Source organism: Erithacus rubecula (assembly GCF_903797595.1).
Source record: "Erithacus rubecula genome assembly, chromosome: 3".
NCBI classification, from domain to species: domain Eukaryota; kingdom Metazoa; phylum Chordata; class Aves; order Passeriformes; family Muscicapidae; genus Erithacus; species Erithacus rubecula.
The window spans coordinates 142,457,503-142,476,327 of NC_136689.1; the positions used below are offsets into that span (position 1 = coordinate 142,457,503).

General features: G+C 39.3%; 1 protein-coding gene across 6 annotated transcripts in view; it reads left to right on the forward strand.

Annotated features, from left to right (window-relative positions):
* The window catches only part of FAM135B (family with sequence similarity 135 member B), a 183,443-nt gene that overhangs the window by 105,866 nt on the left and 58,752 nt on the right, over positions 1-18,825 (forward strand). For all 6 annotated transcript variants that reach the window (XR_013773751.1, XM_079301872.1, XM_079301874.1 and 3 more), the window contains 3 exons: positions 10,800-10,939; positions 16,349-16,419; positions 18,359-18,532. Coding sequence is in view for 5 of the 6 variants with exons in the window: in XM_079301872.1 (XP_079157998.1) it covers positions 10,800-10,939; positions 16,349-16,419; positions 18,359-18,532 (385 nt within the window). In the remaining variant the exon portion in view is untranslated. The remainder of the gene's footprint in view (positions 1-10,799; positions 10,940-16,348; positions 16,420-18,358; positions 18,533-18,825) is intronic.

An 18,825-nucleotide genomic window follows, 5' to 3' on the forward strand; every position in this document is an offset into this window, starting at 1 on the left:
GAAACTGAGGCACAGAGTTGCCTCATGATTTTCCTCATGTCTCTCAAGAAGATAGCACAGGGATCCAGATCTCTCTGCAGATCTGAGTGCTTTGAGATCCTTTCCAACCCAAACCACTCCATGAGCTCCATCCCAGGTTAGCCACTGATTTTCAGCATTATCTTCAGCAGCTGACCATAACTTTGCACAAGATTACAGTCTGTAGTGCCTATAAGACCTTTTTTTGGCACTTTTTTTTTTTTTTTTTTTTTTTTTTTTTTTTTTTTTTTTTTTTTTACTTTGGGAGGTAAAGGTATTTAAAATTTTGAGTGCAGGGGAACTTATATAAGATTTTTTGGGTCAAGTGGATTTAGCCTATTTCAGTTTCTGTCTTGGATGGGTTTTGTTGTGAAAGGCAGATGAGGTAGATTCAAGGCATTTATCTCATGGTGATTACTCCATTTAAGAGCTCACTGCAGAACACCATGTGTATGCAAAGTTTATGCCAAACAAAACCCAGACTGCTCAGAAAGAAATAAGAGATCCTTTTCTTGAATGACCTGCAACTCAGACTGAAGGCAATGAATAGTCTTATAAGAAAACAATCCAAAGAATTAGAGCAGCTAATGATACTTTTGGCACATCACAGGAAGGGAGAAAAGTAATGCAGTTTAGTGAAATCCCAGACAGAAACCCAAATGGCTCCTGCCTGACATGCCTTGACAAAGAAGGATGCATCTCTTGCTGATTTATATCTGTTTGATACAGATGAAGCCTGAGAATGAATTTCGACTGAGATGATGTGCATAACAAAAAAGTAAAAAAAAACCCAAAAAAACCAAAAAACCAAAAAACAAAAAAAACCCCACCACCAATGCAAAGGCTGAGCTTGATGGAATCTAATTAGAGAAACAATGGAGAAGCAAATAAATAATTTTTGTGCTGAGCTGTATAGGCAGCAATTAAATCACTAATCAGGCAAGAGTTGGCTGACCTAGGGAAGGAGCAATCTCATGTCTCAGCTGGATGAGAAGTTTAAAAATATCTGCTAAAGGAGTATTTAAAGGCTACAAAGCAAACATAGGAACATTTTGGGTTTCAATTAAATTTGGCTTATGGAAACAGTTCCTGTGGCAGATAAGCAATATGGTTTATTTACTTGGAAGCTATTTCATAATGATATTGGCTTTATTTTTAACAGAAACTGTTTCCCACCAAAAGGAAATGAAATTTATTTTTGTGTGCATGTGGGTTAGTATTTAGGAGATTTTTTTTATTCCATTAGGTTCTTTAGAAAGCAGATTAAATTGTCTTTGTAAAGTTCTGCTTGACTAAGTGACACCTGTCTGCTTCAAGGGCTGTGATGACAATTGTGTGGAAAACCTGAGGCCTTGACATAGCTCACCTGTGGTCTGACCCTGCCAGTCTCATCATGTTCACTTCCTTTCTGGAGGCTGTTTTGTAGTTTCTTTGCCTTAAGGAACCAGCACTGTACATGTGAAATGTCTCCAGAGAAAGGATTGCATTGTAATTTATGTAAAGAACTTGGGTCAGGAGAGGGACATCTAATTTAGAGCACATTATCTTGACCTGGGGACTTTCAACTTTTTATGGGCAAGTAAGTAAGGACTGCATGTGTTTCTACATTTTCTCCCATTATATATAAACACCAAATCTAGTGATCAGAATCAGAGACCACATGGGCAGTGGATCAGGTCTCTCCTGAATGATCTGTACAGGTCCAGTGGAATGTGGAGGAAAAAGTTAATATAGAGGGATCCCTTTAGAGATGTGGGTGTGCCAAACCCACCTTGAACTCACACTGTACATTGAATTTGCAGCTTTTAGAATGAAAGACCCTCACCTGCAGCAGCTGCTACAGCTGAGATATCAGGTTTCTTGTATCCAACTTAACTCTGAAGATTAATCATAGAAAGGATGTGAAATATCTCATTGCTGTTACTGTACACAGAAAAAATCTGTAGGACCTTGAAGTCTTTTTGTGATCCAGAGTTGGTGGTTTCTTCCAAGGGAATCCTGAAGTCCTTTATTCTGAATCCTCAGGATTTTTATTTTTGAGTGGATACTGGGAACTACATCCTACCTCTGACAAATTAGATTTCTTCTCATATTTTTTTATTAGACTGTCACAAAATGTTTTACATATTCAATTTGAAGTAATTTATCCTCTGGGTAAAGTACAGCTGGCCAAAGTACTCAAGATAAAAGTTTGGTAAATGTACAATTTCCATCCATCACCTTCTTGAACACAGGAGGCATTGAAATAGCACATTAGGAAGCATTTAGTTTGAATCTATAACATTGATGGAGGACTTCAAAGTGTTACAGATGCATCAAGGAAATCTTTATTTTCCAGTTTCACTTAAGGTCTGGGATTTTAACTCAGGACCTTTCTTTTTGAATCCACAGCTGTTGTGTTGATGAGGTGGTGCCAGGTATGCTGAGACACTGAGGGAGTAATGAGTGGATGATTAATGCAATATCTATGCTAGTCTGTAAAATACAGATAGTCACACTTTTATATATGCATTTCAATTCTTGCATTTCCGGACCTCTAAACATTTGGGGTTTCCCAGCTGCCAAAGCATTATGTGAATAGTGGTGAGAAAAGTGGAAGAGAATCTTCCCATTGGTAGCCAGAGGAAAAGACCAGTTGAAATGAAATTCTGGAAATTATTTCTTTCTTCTTTGTGAGCCTCTCATTGACACGAGGAGGTCTTGGTGACTATAATGGGAAATAATTCTCTACCTGATGGGTGGAGTGAATTAAAACCATATTATTTTCATTCCTCTTTTACTTTATTTTCTTTTATTAGTCCTAATTTCTGCAAGAATAGTTTTAAACTTCTTGGAAGGTCAGTACAACAGTCTGAAATTGCCAGAGTCTTGTGATGCTGAAAGAGCTACTTAGTGTTTGGGGTTTTCAAAAGGCACTTCAACTGTTCATTTGCCATATTTAGGACTGGGTTATTTTTTATCCTTCAGTCTTTTTTTGTCTTTTCACATTACACAGCAAAGCAAAATAATGTTGACACTGGAGGCAGTTATAAAACATTTTCCTGAATGGTACAAATTGACATTTATACAAATGGACATTTATACAAATGCTCATTGGACACGAAAGTGAAGTCTCGTCTTTTTTGAGCTCATTAGGAGATATATTGTTCTCTAAATAGGCTGGAATCTCTCTTCCAGAATGTAATTTTAGTATTGGATCTATCTTTGCTCTATCAGTTCTAAAAGCCAGATGATTTTGTGGCAGGGCTGGTTTTTTCCTCCCTTTCACTCACTGCAGCAGCACAGTGGCAGTGAAGGAAAACCCAAACACCAAGAGCACCAGAATGTGTCAGTGGGTATTTATCAGATACAGTCATTTTCTGTCCCAAAGTCATCCCACCTGTGCTTGGTGGGAGCTGTACTTTAGCTCTACTGCCTCAGCTTTTTATTAATTTGTCTCATGTGTTAAAACAGACATGAGTGTGGCAGCTTTAACTGCTATGTACCTGAATCCAGAAAACCAGAGAAAGGCAAACCTCTCAGAACCTGGTCTGGGGGAATTTTAATCAAGGAGAAATTAAAATCCCAGTTGAAATTTGGAACAGTTACCACTATTTGATTAGTATTGGTGGAGACCTATAATTAGCTCATATTTAAGAAGGCATATGGCTCCAACAGATGGTAAAAGGAAAAAAGAAAGTTAGATAAACAGGGATATTTGCACAAGGTTTTCTGATCTCTTCTGCTTATATTTTGCAGCACAGTGCTTGCCTAGGTTGTGGAAAGATGGCCTACTCTTCATATGAAAAATACTTACAGGTCTTAATTTTCTCTAAATATACCAAAATAGTATAGCCTGCAAGTATTTAAGAATTCTGGCAATAATAGAAGACTTGAGGTGACAAGGAAACTTAGAAAATCCATATATTTTTGGTAGGGTTCTGAGCAAGAACCAGCTCTGCTGGTGAGGTCAGTGGGAATTTCAGATGATAGAGGGCAAGAGCAGGACAGCACCTGTATGGATGGGTGAGAGAGATGGTCCATGAGAGAGATTTGGTTTATATTCATGGCAGTACCAAGCAGGATGCTGTGTGCTGTAGAGAGCACTCAGGTTACAGCGAGCCCAGACTGAGATTTTCAATGCTTTGGGGAGACCTCACTGCAGCCTTACAGGACTGGAAAGAGAGAGAGAGAGATATTTTACATAAACAGGGATAAGTTTTAATCTAAAAGAGGAGGAATACTTTCTTTGCTGTGAGGGTGCTGAGGCCCTGGCACAGAGAAGCTGTGGATGTTCCATCCCTGGACATGTTCAAGTCCAGGTTGGAGCAACCTGGTCTAGTGGAAGCTGTTCCTGCCCATGGCAGTGGGGTTGGAACTAAAATATCTTTAAGATCTCTTCCAACACAAAGCATTCTGTGATTCTGTGATTATTTTATGATACTCCCTCTATTGGTTCTTTGTCACCCTCCCTGCTCACCTGTTTAATTGACTTCCAAGTGCAATTGCTTCCAAGAGCTCCAGGGCAAGGACAGGTATCTGGGATCAAGCTGCCTTCTGCTGGGATTTACCCACAGCTTTGCAGGGAGGCAGATTTGGAGAGATGAGATGAACTGCTGACACCACATGTCTGTGTGGGCAGGAACATAAGTTTTGTGGGTAGGAAAGTTTCAAAACGTTCACAGCTCATTCTCAAGTGAGTGCCTTGCAGTGCCCTCCCTCTGTCTGTGCACGAGTGACCTGGGAGAGTGAACCCATCTGCCTTTAGAGGTATCATCTGCCTCTGAGATTTTCCTGTGTGGAAACACAAGCATAATATACTTCTCATGACTGTGGTTTAGGCAGAAATACAAATGTTTAAATATGCACTGGTTTTTATAAAGAAACATTTACTTTAAAGCTCTTTTTACAGCTGAAGTATCTTGATTTCCCTACATTAGTGATAATTTCTTTCATTAAAGCAAAACAGCAGAATTCTGTGTTTTCATTATCTGAATAGCAGCATAATAACAATGCTTTTCCCAGACAGCAAGACAAATTCAAGAAGTTGGCAGCATTTGAGTAATTATCTAATTTCCAGTGCTATAGTCATAAAGACATTAAAGAAGCTAGATCTGAAGTTAGATCTATTTTCCATATGGATTTTTCCTGACTGTTTAAGCACTCCTTATTTATTTTAGACCTCTGACACAAAGCTCATGAAACTGCAGAGAGCTAATTCTAAAGAAAGCTGATTGTAAACCTGAGGTTGTCCTTCTAAAAGGCCTGGAGTTATATTTAGAATAATAATTTTAAAAAATTACTTTGTTCTTGCACTGGGGATAGGAAGCAATGTAATGCTTACAGCAGCAGCGTGTAAGGATTGAATTGTCACAATTCCTCCTTCCTTACTTTGAAAAAGTATTAATTAATAATACTTCTATGGGCTGCAGAATAGAGGACAGAGTTCAGGTAAATCCTGTCTCTGCTCCTCATTTGTTAAACCCAGAAATTAAACTACACTAAATGAAAAATGTACAGAGGGGTATAAGTGTGTTGTTTTTCCCTGAAATTCTCAGCATTCTGTAGCCAAGATCTACAGGTTTAAAAGAAAAGTTGTGTAGGATATAATTTGTTGTGCAGGAGGTTTTAATGTGTTTCCTTTGGAGAAGCAATTTTTTCACATTTCATTTAGGTCTCACACGTCTTGTTGTGTGGAGAAATCTTACATTATTAAAAGTTATTCTTAGTGTGATAGTAACTTTAAAATAAACCAAAGAACTAATTCCAAAGGTTCATTCATGCTTCCAGAGCCTGTTGGAAGCAGAGCTAGAAAATAATGTGAAGTGAGGTAATGAAGGATTTTTAACTTTCCTATTCTAACCTCTCCAAAACTAACCCATTCATGGCTTTCAATTTATCCTCCTATCAGAGGAGCATTCCTTCATGCACTAGTTCTTCATGTGCCACAAGAATTTAAATGTTTTAAAGCTTTGAAAAAATAAATATGAACAGACCTCCATCACTTCTCAAAGATTAATGCTGCTGGGCAAACCTGAGTTTGCATACCAGGGTGCTTACCATCCTTGAAAAAGTTGTTGGTTGACATTGATTCCAGTTTTCTTTGGCAAGTGGAGACATCATGAGGAAGCACCATCAAAAATGTAGTTATGGAAAGATTCTAGCTGGTGAGATTGGAGCACTCCAGCCTCTGAGATGGCAGAGACAATGCAGAGGGTGTAAGGACCAGCCAATCCTTTGCTTTGCAAACAGCAAGGGCTCATGTGACCCTGCTGGCTCTGGGGAAATAATTTATCATCAAGTCTCAGCTACACCAAGATTTTGCCATTTCAGAGTCTCTTCTTGGCAGAAATCAGAGGTTGAGATATGGATGTGCCATTGTTTACTCCATGGGAGAGTTATTGATCTAGAACAACCATGAAATTTCTCAAACTGCTTTTATAGCAGTAAAAAAAAAAAAAAAAAAAAAAAAAAAGAGTAAAGGAGGGTCCAAATAAAATAATTTCCAAGGAAAATTATATAATTTAGTCATGATGAAAGCAGAGAGAGAATGCTACAAATGCTCAGAGTTGAAAAATGTTTAATTTGGATTTCCTGGAGTGAAGAATTGGGTTAATTTAATCGGGGTTTGGCAGAAGGAGTGCTAATCTATCTGGTGTATTCATTAAGATCTCAGAAAGTTCAAAGGAACAGTTCTGACCTGCAAAATATTATCACCACTGTCCATTACTTTTCCCTATAAATGTTTCCCTCTCCTCACATGGATGCGAGTGGTGTGAGGCTTCTCTCGGGGGAAATTACATAAATGAGAATATTTGAAACTTCCCTTCCCTTCCCTTCCCTTCCCTTCCCTTCCCTTCCCTTCCCTTCCCTTCCCTTCCCTTCCTTCCTTCCCTTCCCTTCCCTTCCCTTCCCTTCCCTTCCCTTCCCTTCCCTTCCCTGCCCTTCCCTTCCCTTCCCTTCCCTTCCCTCCCTTCCCTGCCCTTCCCCAATCCACCACCCCAACCCACCTCAGTGCCTTTGTCCTGGCAGTGATCAGAATTATATGGTTTCTATTCTCACAATTGGATTTTAAATACATAATAAAATAGTTTACAGGTCACCTAACCATCAACCCCTTTCTTGTAAGATTTTCTGGAGAGAATTTTTCAAGGGCCTCCAGGAACTAAATAACCTCTCTCTGAATCTTTAAAGAGATGAGTAATTTCTGTATGATGTGCTGCAATAATATTTAGAAACCTCCATCTATAGAAACACCCAGATGGGGAAGTTAGGTAGACTAGAGTGTATCTGGGGAATCTTGGAAGATTGTGTATGGGGAGAGAGGGAAAGCAGGATATGATAGAGTGACTGGTCTGTGCCAGCACCCTGTGTATGAAAGCATCCATAAGTGCAAAGAGCCTTTTCACCTTCCTTTTTAAAAATGCCATTGTTCAATAGCATGTGAAGGAATTTCTGGGAATGATGGTGGGATTGATGGAAAGAATAGCAAGGGGGGTGCATAAACAGGTTTTCTCACTCTCTGAATGCCTGTGGAACACAACTCTTCTCTTCATACTTGCAATTGTTCTCACAGCCCTGAGAACTCTTTTGCTTTCCAGATAAACTGAAGAACTATTCAAACCAAAGACAATAAGCAGTAAGTTGATTAGACACTTAGGAAGAGGAGACAGGAAAAAAGGATTCTTTCTAGTATAAGGAATACTGCATATGTCCCAAAAAAATCTCCTGACAGAGAAATATACTGATCAGAAATTCATTTCTACAAAATTAGACTTTCTTTTGTGAATTCACCAAAGCTCAAACCTTTGAAATTGTGGAATAAATGCAGATCAGTAGAGTTTTAGCTCCAGGTCTCACCTGGGAGTGAGAGCTCCCAGCAGTTTCCACACAGTGTGTCTGTCTCCTTTGGGCTGCCTGCAACTGATTTTTGAACAGCTGAGGTTGTACTAGAAAAAGATGTGGGAAAACCCATGGGTCCAGTTTTCTGTCTCACACCCTGCTGTGCTTTGTGCCAAAGGACAGAGGTGCCAGGATTATGTTGTTTTCATGGAGTAGACTAAGGAATGATATGTTTGGAGCAGCAAGTGCTTCTAGTGAGTGCAAGAAGCTCAGAGTGATGTAGGCTGGTCCCTGTCTGAACCTGAAAGAATACACCAGTAAGTGCTGCAGCCTGAAGGAAAATATCTGTGGAGACACTGTCATTCCCCTTTGGTTTGAGAGGCAGGATCCCTCATGCTGACAGCATTGCCAAGGCTGCCAGGCTGTCCTCTGAGGCAATTCCTGCTGCAGCCTTAGGTCATACTCTAAGAGGAGAAGAAACACCTGTGGCCACTTAAGTAGGCAGGTGCAGTAGGAGGTGCTTAGGGGAGGATTGGGCACTCATCTGCTGTAATTCTCTGCCAGATGTCTGCAAAGGAGGTCTCCCTGCTTAAAACAGAGCAATTTTTGGCCCTGTAACATCATACTCACCCCTATTTGAGGCAGCCTCAAATGCCTTAAAAAAACTGCAGCATGACACTGACTTTGACCTTTCCAACAAGAGAAATGACTCCTTATGCCACTTTGCAAATCCAGCTCCTAAAGCAATTACACACGAGGAGTGGTCTGCTCAGGAGTGTGTTTGAAAAGAAAATGAGATTAAACTTTCCATCCAAGAAGAGTGCTAGTATATCAATATCCAAATCAAATAACATAAAGTTTCCTTTGTCTGCCAGCTAGGAGTAAGAATGCATTATACCTCTAATATGATTTTTGCAGTGGCTGTAATATCATGAGGTTCAAATTAAAATAAATATGACTGCATGCTTTTGAAGAGCTAATCAGGCTGAAACATTCTAGCCTTACTGGTGTAGCACATGAAAATAAATATGTATATATCTAGGCTGCCTGGATTTATGCATAACTAGTGTGCAGCTTGGATGGTGGGAAGAAAATAGCAGGATGAAATATTTGGGCTGCTCCTGGGGTGCTTGATAAAAATCAGTGATAGGAAAATTATTTGAATGTAGTGTGGATGACAGTACCATGGTTCTGCTAATTAATTTGTTCAAGTCTTATTGATCTTATTGTCATCTAGTCAATTCTGCCCCATATGATTTTTCATTTTTTTACATATTTCAGTGTTCACGCTATTCCAGTTCCAGCAGACTGGCACCACAAAATTAATTATTATGACAAAACTCCATTCACTTGTCTACTTTTCTTCAGTACCTTTTTATTTGGTGTTTTTTGTTGTTGTTGTTGTTGTTTTTAAGTCCTTTCTGTTCTTTGATTTTTATTCCTTCTAACCAAACTTTACCTAATAAAATATATAATCCTCTGTCAGTCTTGACTAACTGACCTATGATAGCAAATTTTGTACAAATCTCAGCAGAATAGACCTGTTCTGACTTTAAACTCTTGACAAAACAGCAGCCACTGGACTTTTATCTTACCACAGCTTGTGGTCCCAAAACAATTCTGCAAAGGGGCAAATGCCAAGAAGTACCTTCTGAAAAACTGTACTTTCTGAAAAGCATTGTTTTCTGACATTTTGATGATGATCACATATCTGTTTCTCTCTGAAGGACTAATCCTGGTACACCTTTTATAAGCACCCCTTCTCAGGAGACTTCCAAAATACCTTTTGCTAAAAGACCATATTTCAAAAGCTCAGATTCCTACAGGACTGAGTGCTGGAAAGGGATAAAACCTTTGTTTTTGGTATGAGTAAATTTTGTGCCCTGTTGTTGCTCTGGGGTGAAAAAAGTAGAATTAGCAGGGGATTCTGATTACCAGCCAAGACAAACCTTGAAAGTTCCTAACTCTAGTGCCCAGTTGTTAATCTAAAAGTCACACAGTCATTGCAGGCTCCTCTGGAAGGAGTTCACTCTAGTACAATTTGTTATCTCCAGTGTGGGTGTGTATAGCTCAGCAAGCCAGGTTTTATTTCCTCTCACTGAAAGCGGAATTCCTCCAAAAGCAGTAGACTTGAAGCAAAGATTTTCCTCCATACAAAGCATGCATTTTTTTTTTTTTTTATGGTGTCCTAAATTCCATAGGTTCCATTGTAACTGAAACAAATACATACACTGGAGGCACCTAAAACTTAGAAAGGATAAATCCCACCTGAGTTTATGTGGTGTATTTGTGATGCTGTGATACAACAGCACACAGATGATGCTATTGACTGAACTTGATGTGGAGAAGCTTAGAGTTTTGCTTCTTGAGTTCCTTTGATTTATCCAGTTCTTTTGGACCAAATTGATATCTCTCACATGTGCCAAGGACCTGAAGGATTACAGAGGCATCTTGAAAACAAAGACTGCATTTTTATGTTTCTGGATTTTAAGATGTCTCAGCACTTGATCGTCTATTGACTATTGTCCCCCCTCCCGAGTAGTAACTTCTGGGAGTGTCAGAGATGATAGAAATCTCCCTCTTCTGAAAGATGCCCATTGCAGATAAAAGATGAATTTTTGGAGGTGAACTCCCACAGTCTCATGGTGCTGGGTGCACCCAGTTAAACATTTGGTGCTTTAGCTTTTATTAGAAATAAAGCTAATAGGATAAGTGCTGTCACAGGATCAAGTATTCTCACTTTGAAATCCAGCCTGCCTACAGTTTAGCATTTGTTTTCTTTAAATATCATGTCTGTGAACCTGCAAGTGACAATAACAGCCTGCTCTACTACCGTTAATTACTGAGAATGCAAGTGTTTAATTACAAGTATTACCTAGGTAACCCTGGAGTGGAATCATAGGATAAAAAATAATCTCCCTGCTGAAATCACACCAGGAGTCTGTCTGTGTTTTGTGCAGGTGATTCCAGCCTTTGCTCAGCCTGCATTCATGAAAACAACGTTTACAGCAGAATATTTCAGATTTTGTACAGAAATGAAGAGATTGTTCTCAATGAGTCAATGAACTTCAGAGTGCACCTGCTTCTGGATGGTGAAAGGGTGAGTTGTTTTGGGATGCACATAAAAAGCAGCAGGGCTGGGATTCCTCTTCCTTAACTTTACATGTACATTTCAGAAGTTGTAAAGAAGTTCATGTGCTGCCAGAGGTCTCATGAATGCAGCTGGTGGAGGGAAAGGCACAGATTATCTGACCAACACACCAGCAGCTGCATCAGAGGGAGACTGACTGTCCTGTAGCCATCAATACCTGTGATTTATTTGTTTGTATATGCTGACACTGTAAAACTCTGCCTGAGGTCAGACAGAGCCTCTGCACTGTGCCTGGTTAAGAGGAGCAGGCTACACCTCGGCTTTCCAGTGGAATAAGATGTTGACATACACTGGACATCAGAAACTCAACCATCATTTGTCATTTGTTCACTGGATCACTCACTTAACACAGCTGTGCTGATCAGTCCCCTGAGAAAACTGGGGGTCTGCTGCATCTTTCTAGGACCAGCTACTACTGCCAACCATTATTATTACTCTCTTCTCCTCTCTCTCATGACTGAAATTCTCCAGCTACCCAGCCCCTTTCCATCCTTCAGAGGCCTTTGTCCTTGGTGCTCCTGACTGCAGGAGAGCTGCTGGAGCTTTCCCTTCCTTATAGTCCATGTACAACCCTTTCCCTTTCTGTGGTACCTCAACAACAAGCTTTCCATCCTGAGTCCCTTCTCCCCTTTTTCCATCCACTCCTTCAGCCAACAGGAGCACTCACAAGGTAAGAGCACCATCTGAAACACCCAGCTTGTAGAGCCCCTTTGGTTTAATCTCACTGCTGGGAACCCAAACTCTTCCAGCAGCAATTCCTGTTCCCAGGAGATACAAGCATGGAGCAATCTTCATGCACTGGGAGCACTGTTTTACTGAAATCTTAAATAGGGAGGTGAGAGAGTGTCACAGTAGAATGGCATTCAGGCATGTCCAATGTGCCATCACTGTGCTTTACCAGCACAGGGACTCCTACAAAATGTGTGGATTTGTGTCAGTGGTGACAAGAGACATGACAACAGCATCTTTGCCAAGTCATCCAAAAGAGGCACTGTGAGTTACACAGCCAGTGTGAACCATGTGCTGTGTGTTGAACTCAGAGCCAGAGACACCCACCAGTCCTTTGTATAGCTTTCTCTTTGATCATGATGAGAGTTAAAATTTCATTTTTGTCCTATTTCAAAGCATGTATATATATATATATGTGTGTGTGTTATATGGAGATCTAAATTAAAACATCTTGAGAATCCAATTTTAGCTTAACATGCTTCCTTTTCTCTCCCACTTTCCCTTAGCTGTTTTGGTTTGATTTTTTTTTTTTTTTTTTTTTTTTTTTTTTTTTTTTTTTTTGTGGCGTTGTCAATTTATTCCTCCTTAGAACTGTTGGTTTTTGCTTCTGTGAAAAATTAGCAAATGCAAGTCTATCAATATTTGTTAAGAAAATGTCCCAGCATGCTTTATCCAATATTAATTTTATCCTTCCTCTGTGGATACCTCTGACTAAATATCCCTCCCCTTGAATTACAGCAGTTTCCACTGTGTTGAACAGGGATGATTTCAGATGATTTTTGCATTATTATTCAGGAAAGTTGTGCACCTTAAGAAATGGAAAATCAAAAATAGCCCACAAGATGCCTCACAGCTAAAACTCATTGAGATGTGCACTCTTGATGTGCTGTGTGCAGCACCACTTGGCTTTCCATAGGAGATTCCTTGGGAAGAGGACAGCTGCCCAATTCTGTACTTATAGAGTGGATTTGCACAGAGAAACTCAATTTTTCTGTGTGGTGTAGCAACTTTGGGTTTTCATGGGTGTAGAGTAAGAGGATAAACAGGTTTGTTGTTCCAGATGAGTTGCTCAAGGCACTCTAAAAAATCAAATACAAAAAAATAAAGATCTGTAAAAAAATTTTGTGTATTGATCAGATTAGCACAATTCACTTCTGTTTAATGCACCTAGGCTTCTTATTTTCTGCTTTGATGTCTTGTCCTTCACAGCTTTGCAAATCTGATATAAATGTGTGAGACTGAAGTGTGTCACTACTACATCCACAACTATTCAGAGACAGTTTTGTGTCTTTGTCACATAATCTCCTGTGTTGGATGAAATCCTCCCAATGTGGTGTTGGCATGTCACCTAGAGATTTTTACAATGTTATAAATATCATCTGTGTTCATAATTCTTAATTTATTTAGCACACAACAAATATGAATCCTTTTTTGTGCCTGTTGTGTGCTATGGTGATTTTTATTGGTTGAGGGTAAAGTTTCTGTTCACTATTCTGGTTTTTTTTCTGTGGATGGAAGTTATGATAAATAGACAAAGAAGTTAGTCTGGGTAATGTAAGTATTGAGTTAATTTACTCCATGCAGTTCCTGCTGTCAGAACTTGAATTATCCAGTATTATATTAAGGGAGATTGTTCCTCCTTGTGTTCAGATAGTTTTGCTGATGAGATATTTTGCTGAGATAAACAAAAATAAACCAATGTGAATGTCCAAATTTGATTATTTGCTATTATTTTTGGTTCTATTATTTTCCCCATCCTCCTCTAGATACACTTAAATATATAAATACATTTTTTTAACCTGTTATTAAATGGAAGGAAGCACTATTATTTGCCTGGAAGTGGTACCAAAAATGCCTCTCACCATATAATGGTGTTTGAAGACTCTTTGGTTTATTTGATGTCTTTTTCTATATTGCCCCTGCATACAGCATTTGTTGAATTCAAAGGAAACAATATTACAGGGCTGAGGCAGAATTTATTTCTACAAAGAACTCTAATTTATTTTCATAAGCTTTTGCTTTCTTTCTTATTAGAGGAGAAGCTTTGTCTCTTTCATCATGCAGAAGAACAGATAACTTGTCTGGGTTCTTCCTTGTAGGCCCTATTCATGGAAAATTTAGTAGCAGGGAGAGAACAGAGTGAGGCAAGTTGGAATATGACAGTGTATTAGATTTTGTATTTTACAGAGAAATTTAAGTGTTCTGGGACATCCAGATCATTCAGTTTGGCACTCTGGATAAATGGTTAAATATTATGAGGGGAAATGAAAACATTACCTCTGTAGTGAGAACTGTGATCAGTTTTCTGTGAGGTCTTTCACTACTCTGATCAGTCTGATTTCAATGCAGTTTTGGGTTTAAAAATATCTAATTTATGCAGTTTACTGCATTACCCCATGCAGTGAGGAGTATCTCTTGGTGTCTCAGGCATCTGCTCACTTCCTCAAGGAGTTTGGGGTGAGTGTCACCAGTGACAGAATTTGTTTTGAGCAGACTCAGATCTCAGTGGCTGCTGCAGGTGCTCAGTGGTATTGGGCACAGACCCAAAATTTAATCCCATTTGTTTGGAGGAGGAGGAGGCTTGCTTTGTCTGAAGCAATATGCTGAATTCCTATTTTAAATTCACAATGTAGCTTCAGTAATTTTTTTTTTTTTTTGCCATTGCCAGCAACTGTGATGAGTTGTGTCAGCAACTCATCACAAAGAAAAAGTATTTTTAAAATTTTATTTATTTTTTAAATAAAATATATACTTCCAGGTGTTTTGAGACAATCACAAAAGAGAAAGCACATTTCAGTATATAGAAGTGGGAATTTTCCCTTTACATCTCTATGCCTGTGGCCATGCTAGAAGAAATACCATATTACTTTAGAAGGGATTAAATGTAGCATTTTTCAGAATTTTTCCAAAGCACAATCAATCCTTGACTCTCAATTTTCTTACTTCAACAGGAAAAGACTGTACATTGTCAATGCAATTTCACCATTGGAAAACCTGGCTAAACATGGTTTATGTTATTTATTTTCTGAATCCTACCTGTCAGAGCAGGGTAGATGCTTCTAGTGTTGCTTTCAGTGTATTTTTAGTGTAGTCTGTGCTCTGTTATTGAGAAGATGATGATCAGCTTTGGAAGGCAGAGTCCATCTTGCCTGTTAAAGCCATCTAAAATGCAGATGTATCTAGACTAAGATATTTCTCTAAACTCTATTGTCAGTGGAAAGAGACAGGCACAAACAGAAATTAATTGTCCTTCTCCAGTGGGTACCTTGGGATAGAACAGGTCACTCTCTGCCTCTGCTTGTAGCTTGCCACTGACAGAAGACAGACCCCATACATATCACCTCATCTCACCTTTTTGTGGCAAAAACTGGGTGAAAATAAGTTGCATTTAAAATAACACACCCCCAGTGAGTAATGTCAATTTGCCACATTTATTTCTGTGCACCTCCAGTTGTATTCTGTCAAGCTAAAAAAGAAGGTTTACCTTCACAGAAAAAAAATTATTTGATTATAAAATGTGCAATTTTTTTTTTATTTAATATTTCCATTTAGTTGTTAGAAATTTTTTTTTTATTATTATTTTAAATCTAGTTTTCTTGGGGAAGAATTGACATTTCATAGGAATGAATAGGAAAGTGCTGGACAGCTTAATCCTCTTCTAATTTATTTATTTCCACTGATTACAGTAATTTTAACAGTGCCAAGCTGGGATGTGTTATCCAATTTAGTTCCTTCCCAGTGAAAGTAATAAACTAGCTTTAGCACTTTCTCCAAAAATCTAATCAAACTATTTTATTGACAATTAAAAAAGAGTTATTTTACTGGAGGGATGTATAAGGTGAATTAGAATGGAAGTACCAGTGAGTCACACATGATTTCTACAGTGGTTTTGGTGAGTAGAATCCTGATACATGTGGACAGGCTCAACCATGCAACAAGTTAAACTTCTGTTTTAGTTTTAAAAATATGCAAGGCCTTTGAGGTTTGGAAAGAAAGTGGTCTGCTTGAGAATCAATGACAAACAACCTCCCTGAATCTGCTGAGGACATAAAATAGACTGTGGAGACTTGGTTTGCTGAAACATAAACTCAAAGATCAGTGATGAGTGATCAGAAATTTCCAGAATTATTTGAGCCATTTCTGAGTGGTTTAAGCTGTGAACTTTGAAATTTCTATTAGTTACAGGTAGGTAACCACACGGATTTGTAGCTGTTTCTCATCCAGGAAAACCTGGTCCTTGCTTTCTTTCAGCTGCTCAGATAACCCAAACAAAGGCTCACTCAGTGAGGGGCAGCAGCCTCAGAAATGCTCCTCTGGCTCTCAGTGTGCAAGAGCAAGGATCCAACAAATGCAGAGCTTGATGCTTTCTGCTTCCTCTTGTCTGCAGAGATTTTTTGACATGTCATGGCACCCGGGGACAGATAACACCTCTGACTGCTCTGGCTCCCTCTGACTCCTTCAGCAATTATCTCAATTCAGTGTCGCATTTGCTTCTTTGTGCCTCTGTGCTGTCATGCTGCTGTTGCTGTGTGGTTTTGCCTTTGCTCTTATCAGAAAAACCCACCCACCTTTGCCTTCTGTGTTGTAGGTGCAGCTTACCAAGGCAGCCTTGTCTCTCTCTTTCTGCAGGTGGAAGATGCATTGAATGAGGCAGATTTTCAGCTCAAGCTGGACCTGCACTTTACTGATAGTGAACAACAGTAAGTGCTGGTTTAAAGCTCAATTGGTAATGTGGGGGGTCTGTTCAACTGGAAAATTATTTTGATGAAATTAGTACTTTTTAAAAAAGGAGAGGTTTGTTGAGGCTTCCATTTGCCTTAGTTGAAGTTTTCCTGTTTCTTCTCTCTGTATTTGAAGTGTGTATCTCATATTCCTGCTCAAAGGAAGAACATTTTTTTTCTCCTAGAAGTGTAAGATTCTCAAAGGTTTTAAGTGTTGCTCTTATACCTGCTGCTGTTAAAGGGAATATCATCATTGACCTCCATGTGGTCAGGGTCTGTGACTCAGGAATGCATTCATCTCAGGAGGCAATGAAGTATTTTCTCACTGAAGACAGGAGTTATGAATATGCTAAGCACTTTTCTCCTATTAAGAAAATAGCCTCTACATTTTAGGAGGAAGTAGTTTTCCTATTGAATTTGATTTCCTCTAACTGAATTTGATTCTGTAATCTTAGGGGAAGAAGTTCCTGAGAAATAGTGGGAAGTGTGATCCCAGATGTTATTGAGCCTCACTGAATCAGGGAAAAGGGTTCAAGTGACTTGAATTGCATTTCTGGGGAGTGAGAGAGGAACAGCTGTGTTTCATGCTGAGACTGTCCCTGTGGAATTTTATTCATACCACAGAGCACACAGATTTCAAGAACATGTTTCTGCTATCTTCAAGATACAAAAAGAAAACTTGTTCTCTCAGGCAGGGGGGACTTGATGGGTCTTGAAAAGAGAAAAACAAACATTAAGTTACTGCCAAAAATAAAAATAACTGAAACATTTAAGTTATTGAATTGTGCTCTAACCCATACACCTAATTTCTGTTATCATCTGAAAGATTACTGCAATTTACTATAAAAAGGAGCAGTGATTTTTAGAAAACTATATTCTGCAAATATAATTGAAATATTTCTTGGAACTAACCACTCAACCATCTATTCCTAGGTTTTTTTAGCTCTGGTGAAAAATTGGCTTCAAAAGTGCCTTTAATACTTTAAAATAATTCCTCTTTAAAAGTTTTGCTTGCTTTGAGGGGATCTGTTTAGGCATGCTCCAGGTTTGCAGCTCAGTCTCCTGTCCTGTAGATGACTCAGATGTCGTGGGGTTGACTGCACACTAGGAGTATTATTCTGGAATAGTTATAAACCAACTTTACATTGAAGTCTTGACTTTTATTTAGTGGGGGGAAAAAAAAAAAAACAACAACACAAAAAACCCCAACCAACCAAACAAAAAAAGTAAGCTGGAAAACAACAACAACAACAAAAAACCCCAACAACAATAAAAAAAACACCCCCCCCCCAAAAAAAAAACCAACCCAAAACCCAGAGAAGTTAATCCAACTTGTACTATTTCTCTGCAGTTACTTCAAGTTCTCCTTTGAATTTAGGCCTCTTCCAAAAAAGTTTTTTCAGATTGACAAACTGGAAAGGTACTCCGAATATTTTCAACTGTCTGACACAGGACTGCTTCTAACTCTCACAGATTGCTTGAGCTTTTTGTGCTTACACAGAAGAACACAGGCAGCATGGTATCCCATCTATGAACACTCAAATAATCTGAACAGTTTTCTAAATTCATTTCCTTCTGTTATTTAGATCTTGGTGTGCCTGCTAGTGCATAGCTGGACATCAAGGGCAATCACCAGGGAAAACCAGAACTGTGTCTCATCTGTTCTTCTTTTATACTGTATATTAATATATAACTCTGCATATGTTCTTTATTTTTTAACATTTTTATTTATATTAGTTATATCCACTTTAGTATTAATAGTTATGTCGGAGGGAACAGCACAAGATGCTCTTCAGTCATGTTAACCCTTCTGAAGCTGGGGAGGGATAAAATTTCACCCACTGCCTGCTGCCTGCAGCACACCACGGGCTGTGGCAGCTGAGCCTTCCAGTGAGATTGCAAACCCCTTTTGTTGCAGGCTGAGGGATGTGCCAGCCATGCCCCTGATCAGCAGCCGCACGCTGTGTCTGCACTTCCACCCCCGCCGGGGGCTGCACCACCACGTCCCCGTCATGTTTGACTATTTCCACCTGTCCGTGGTGTCCGTCACCGTGCACGCCTCCCTGGTGGCTTTGCACCAGCCTCTCATCAGGTAAGGGCACAGAAATGCCACTGGGGACGCAGAGGAGGTTCCTCTGATGGGTTCTCTTGCTGTTGGATACTGCTGGGAGCCAGGGAAAGAGCAGCCTTGGAGCCTTAGGTTTCTCAAGGACAAGAAATGATAACAGTGATTATGGACCTGCAGGGTGTGTGAGAGCCGTGTGAGTGTCTCGGGATGTTTTGCAGAAAGCATGTTTTCAAAGAGGTGTTGCCTTCTTGGACCAGTGAGTCTTTTCTATTTTGTTTTGCACGAGCTACCCTATATATAAGTGTATTCTTTCTTTA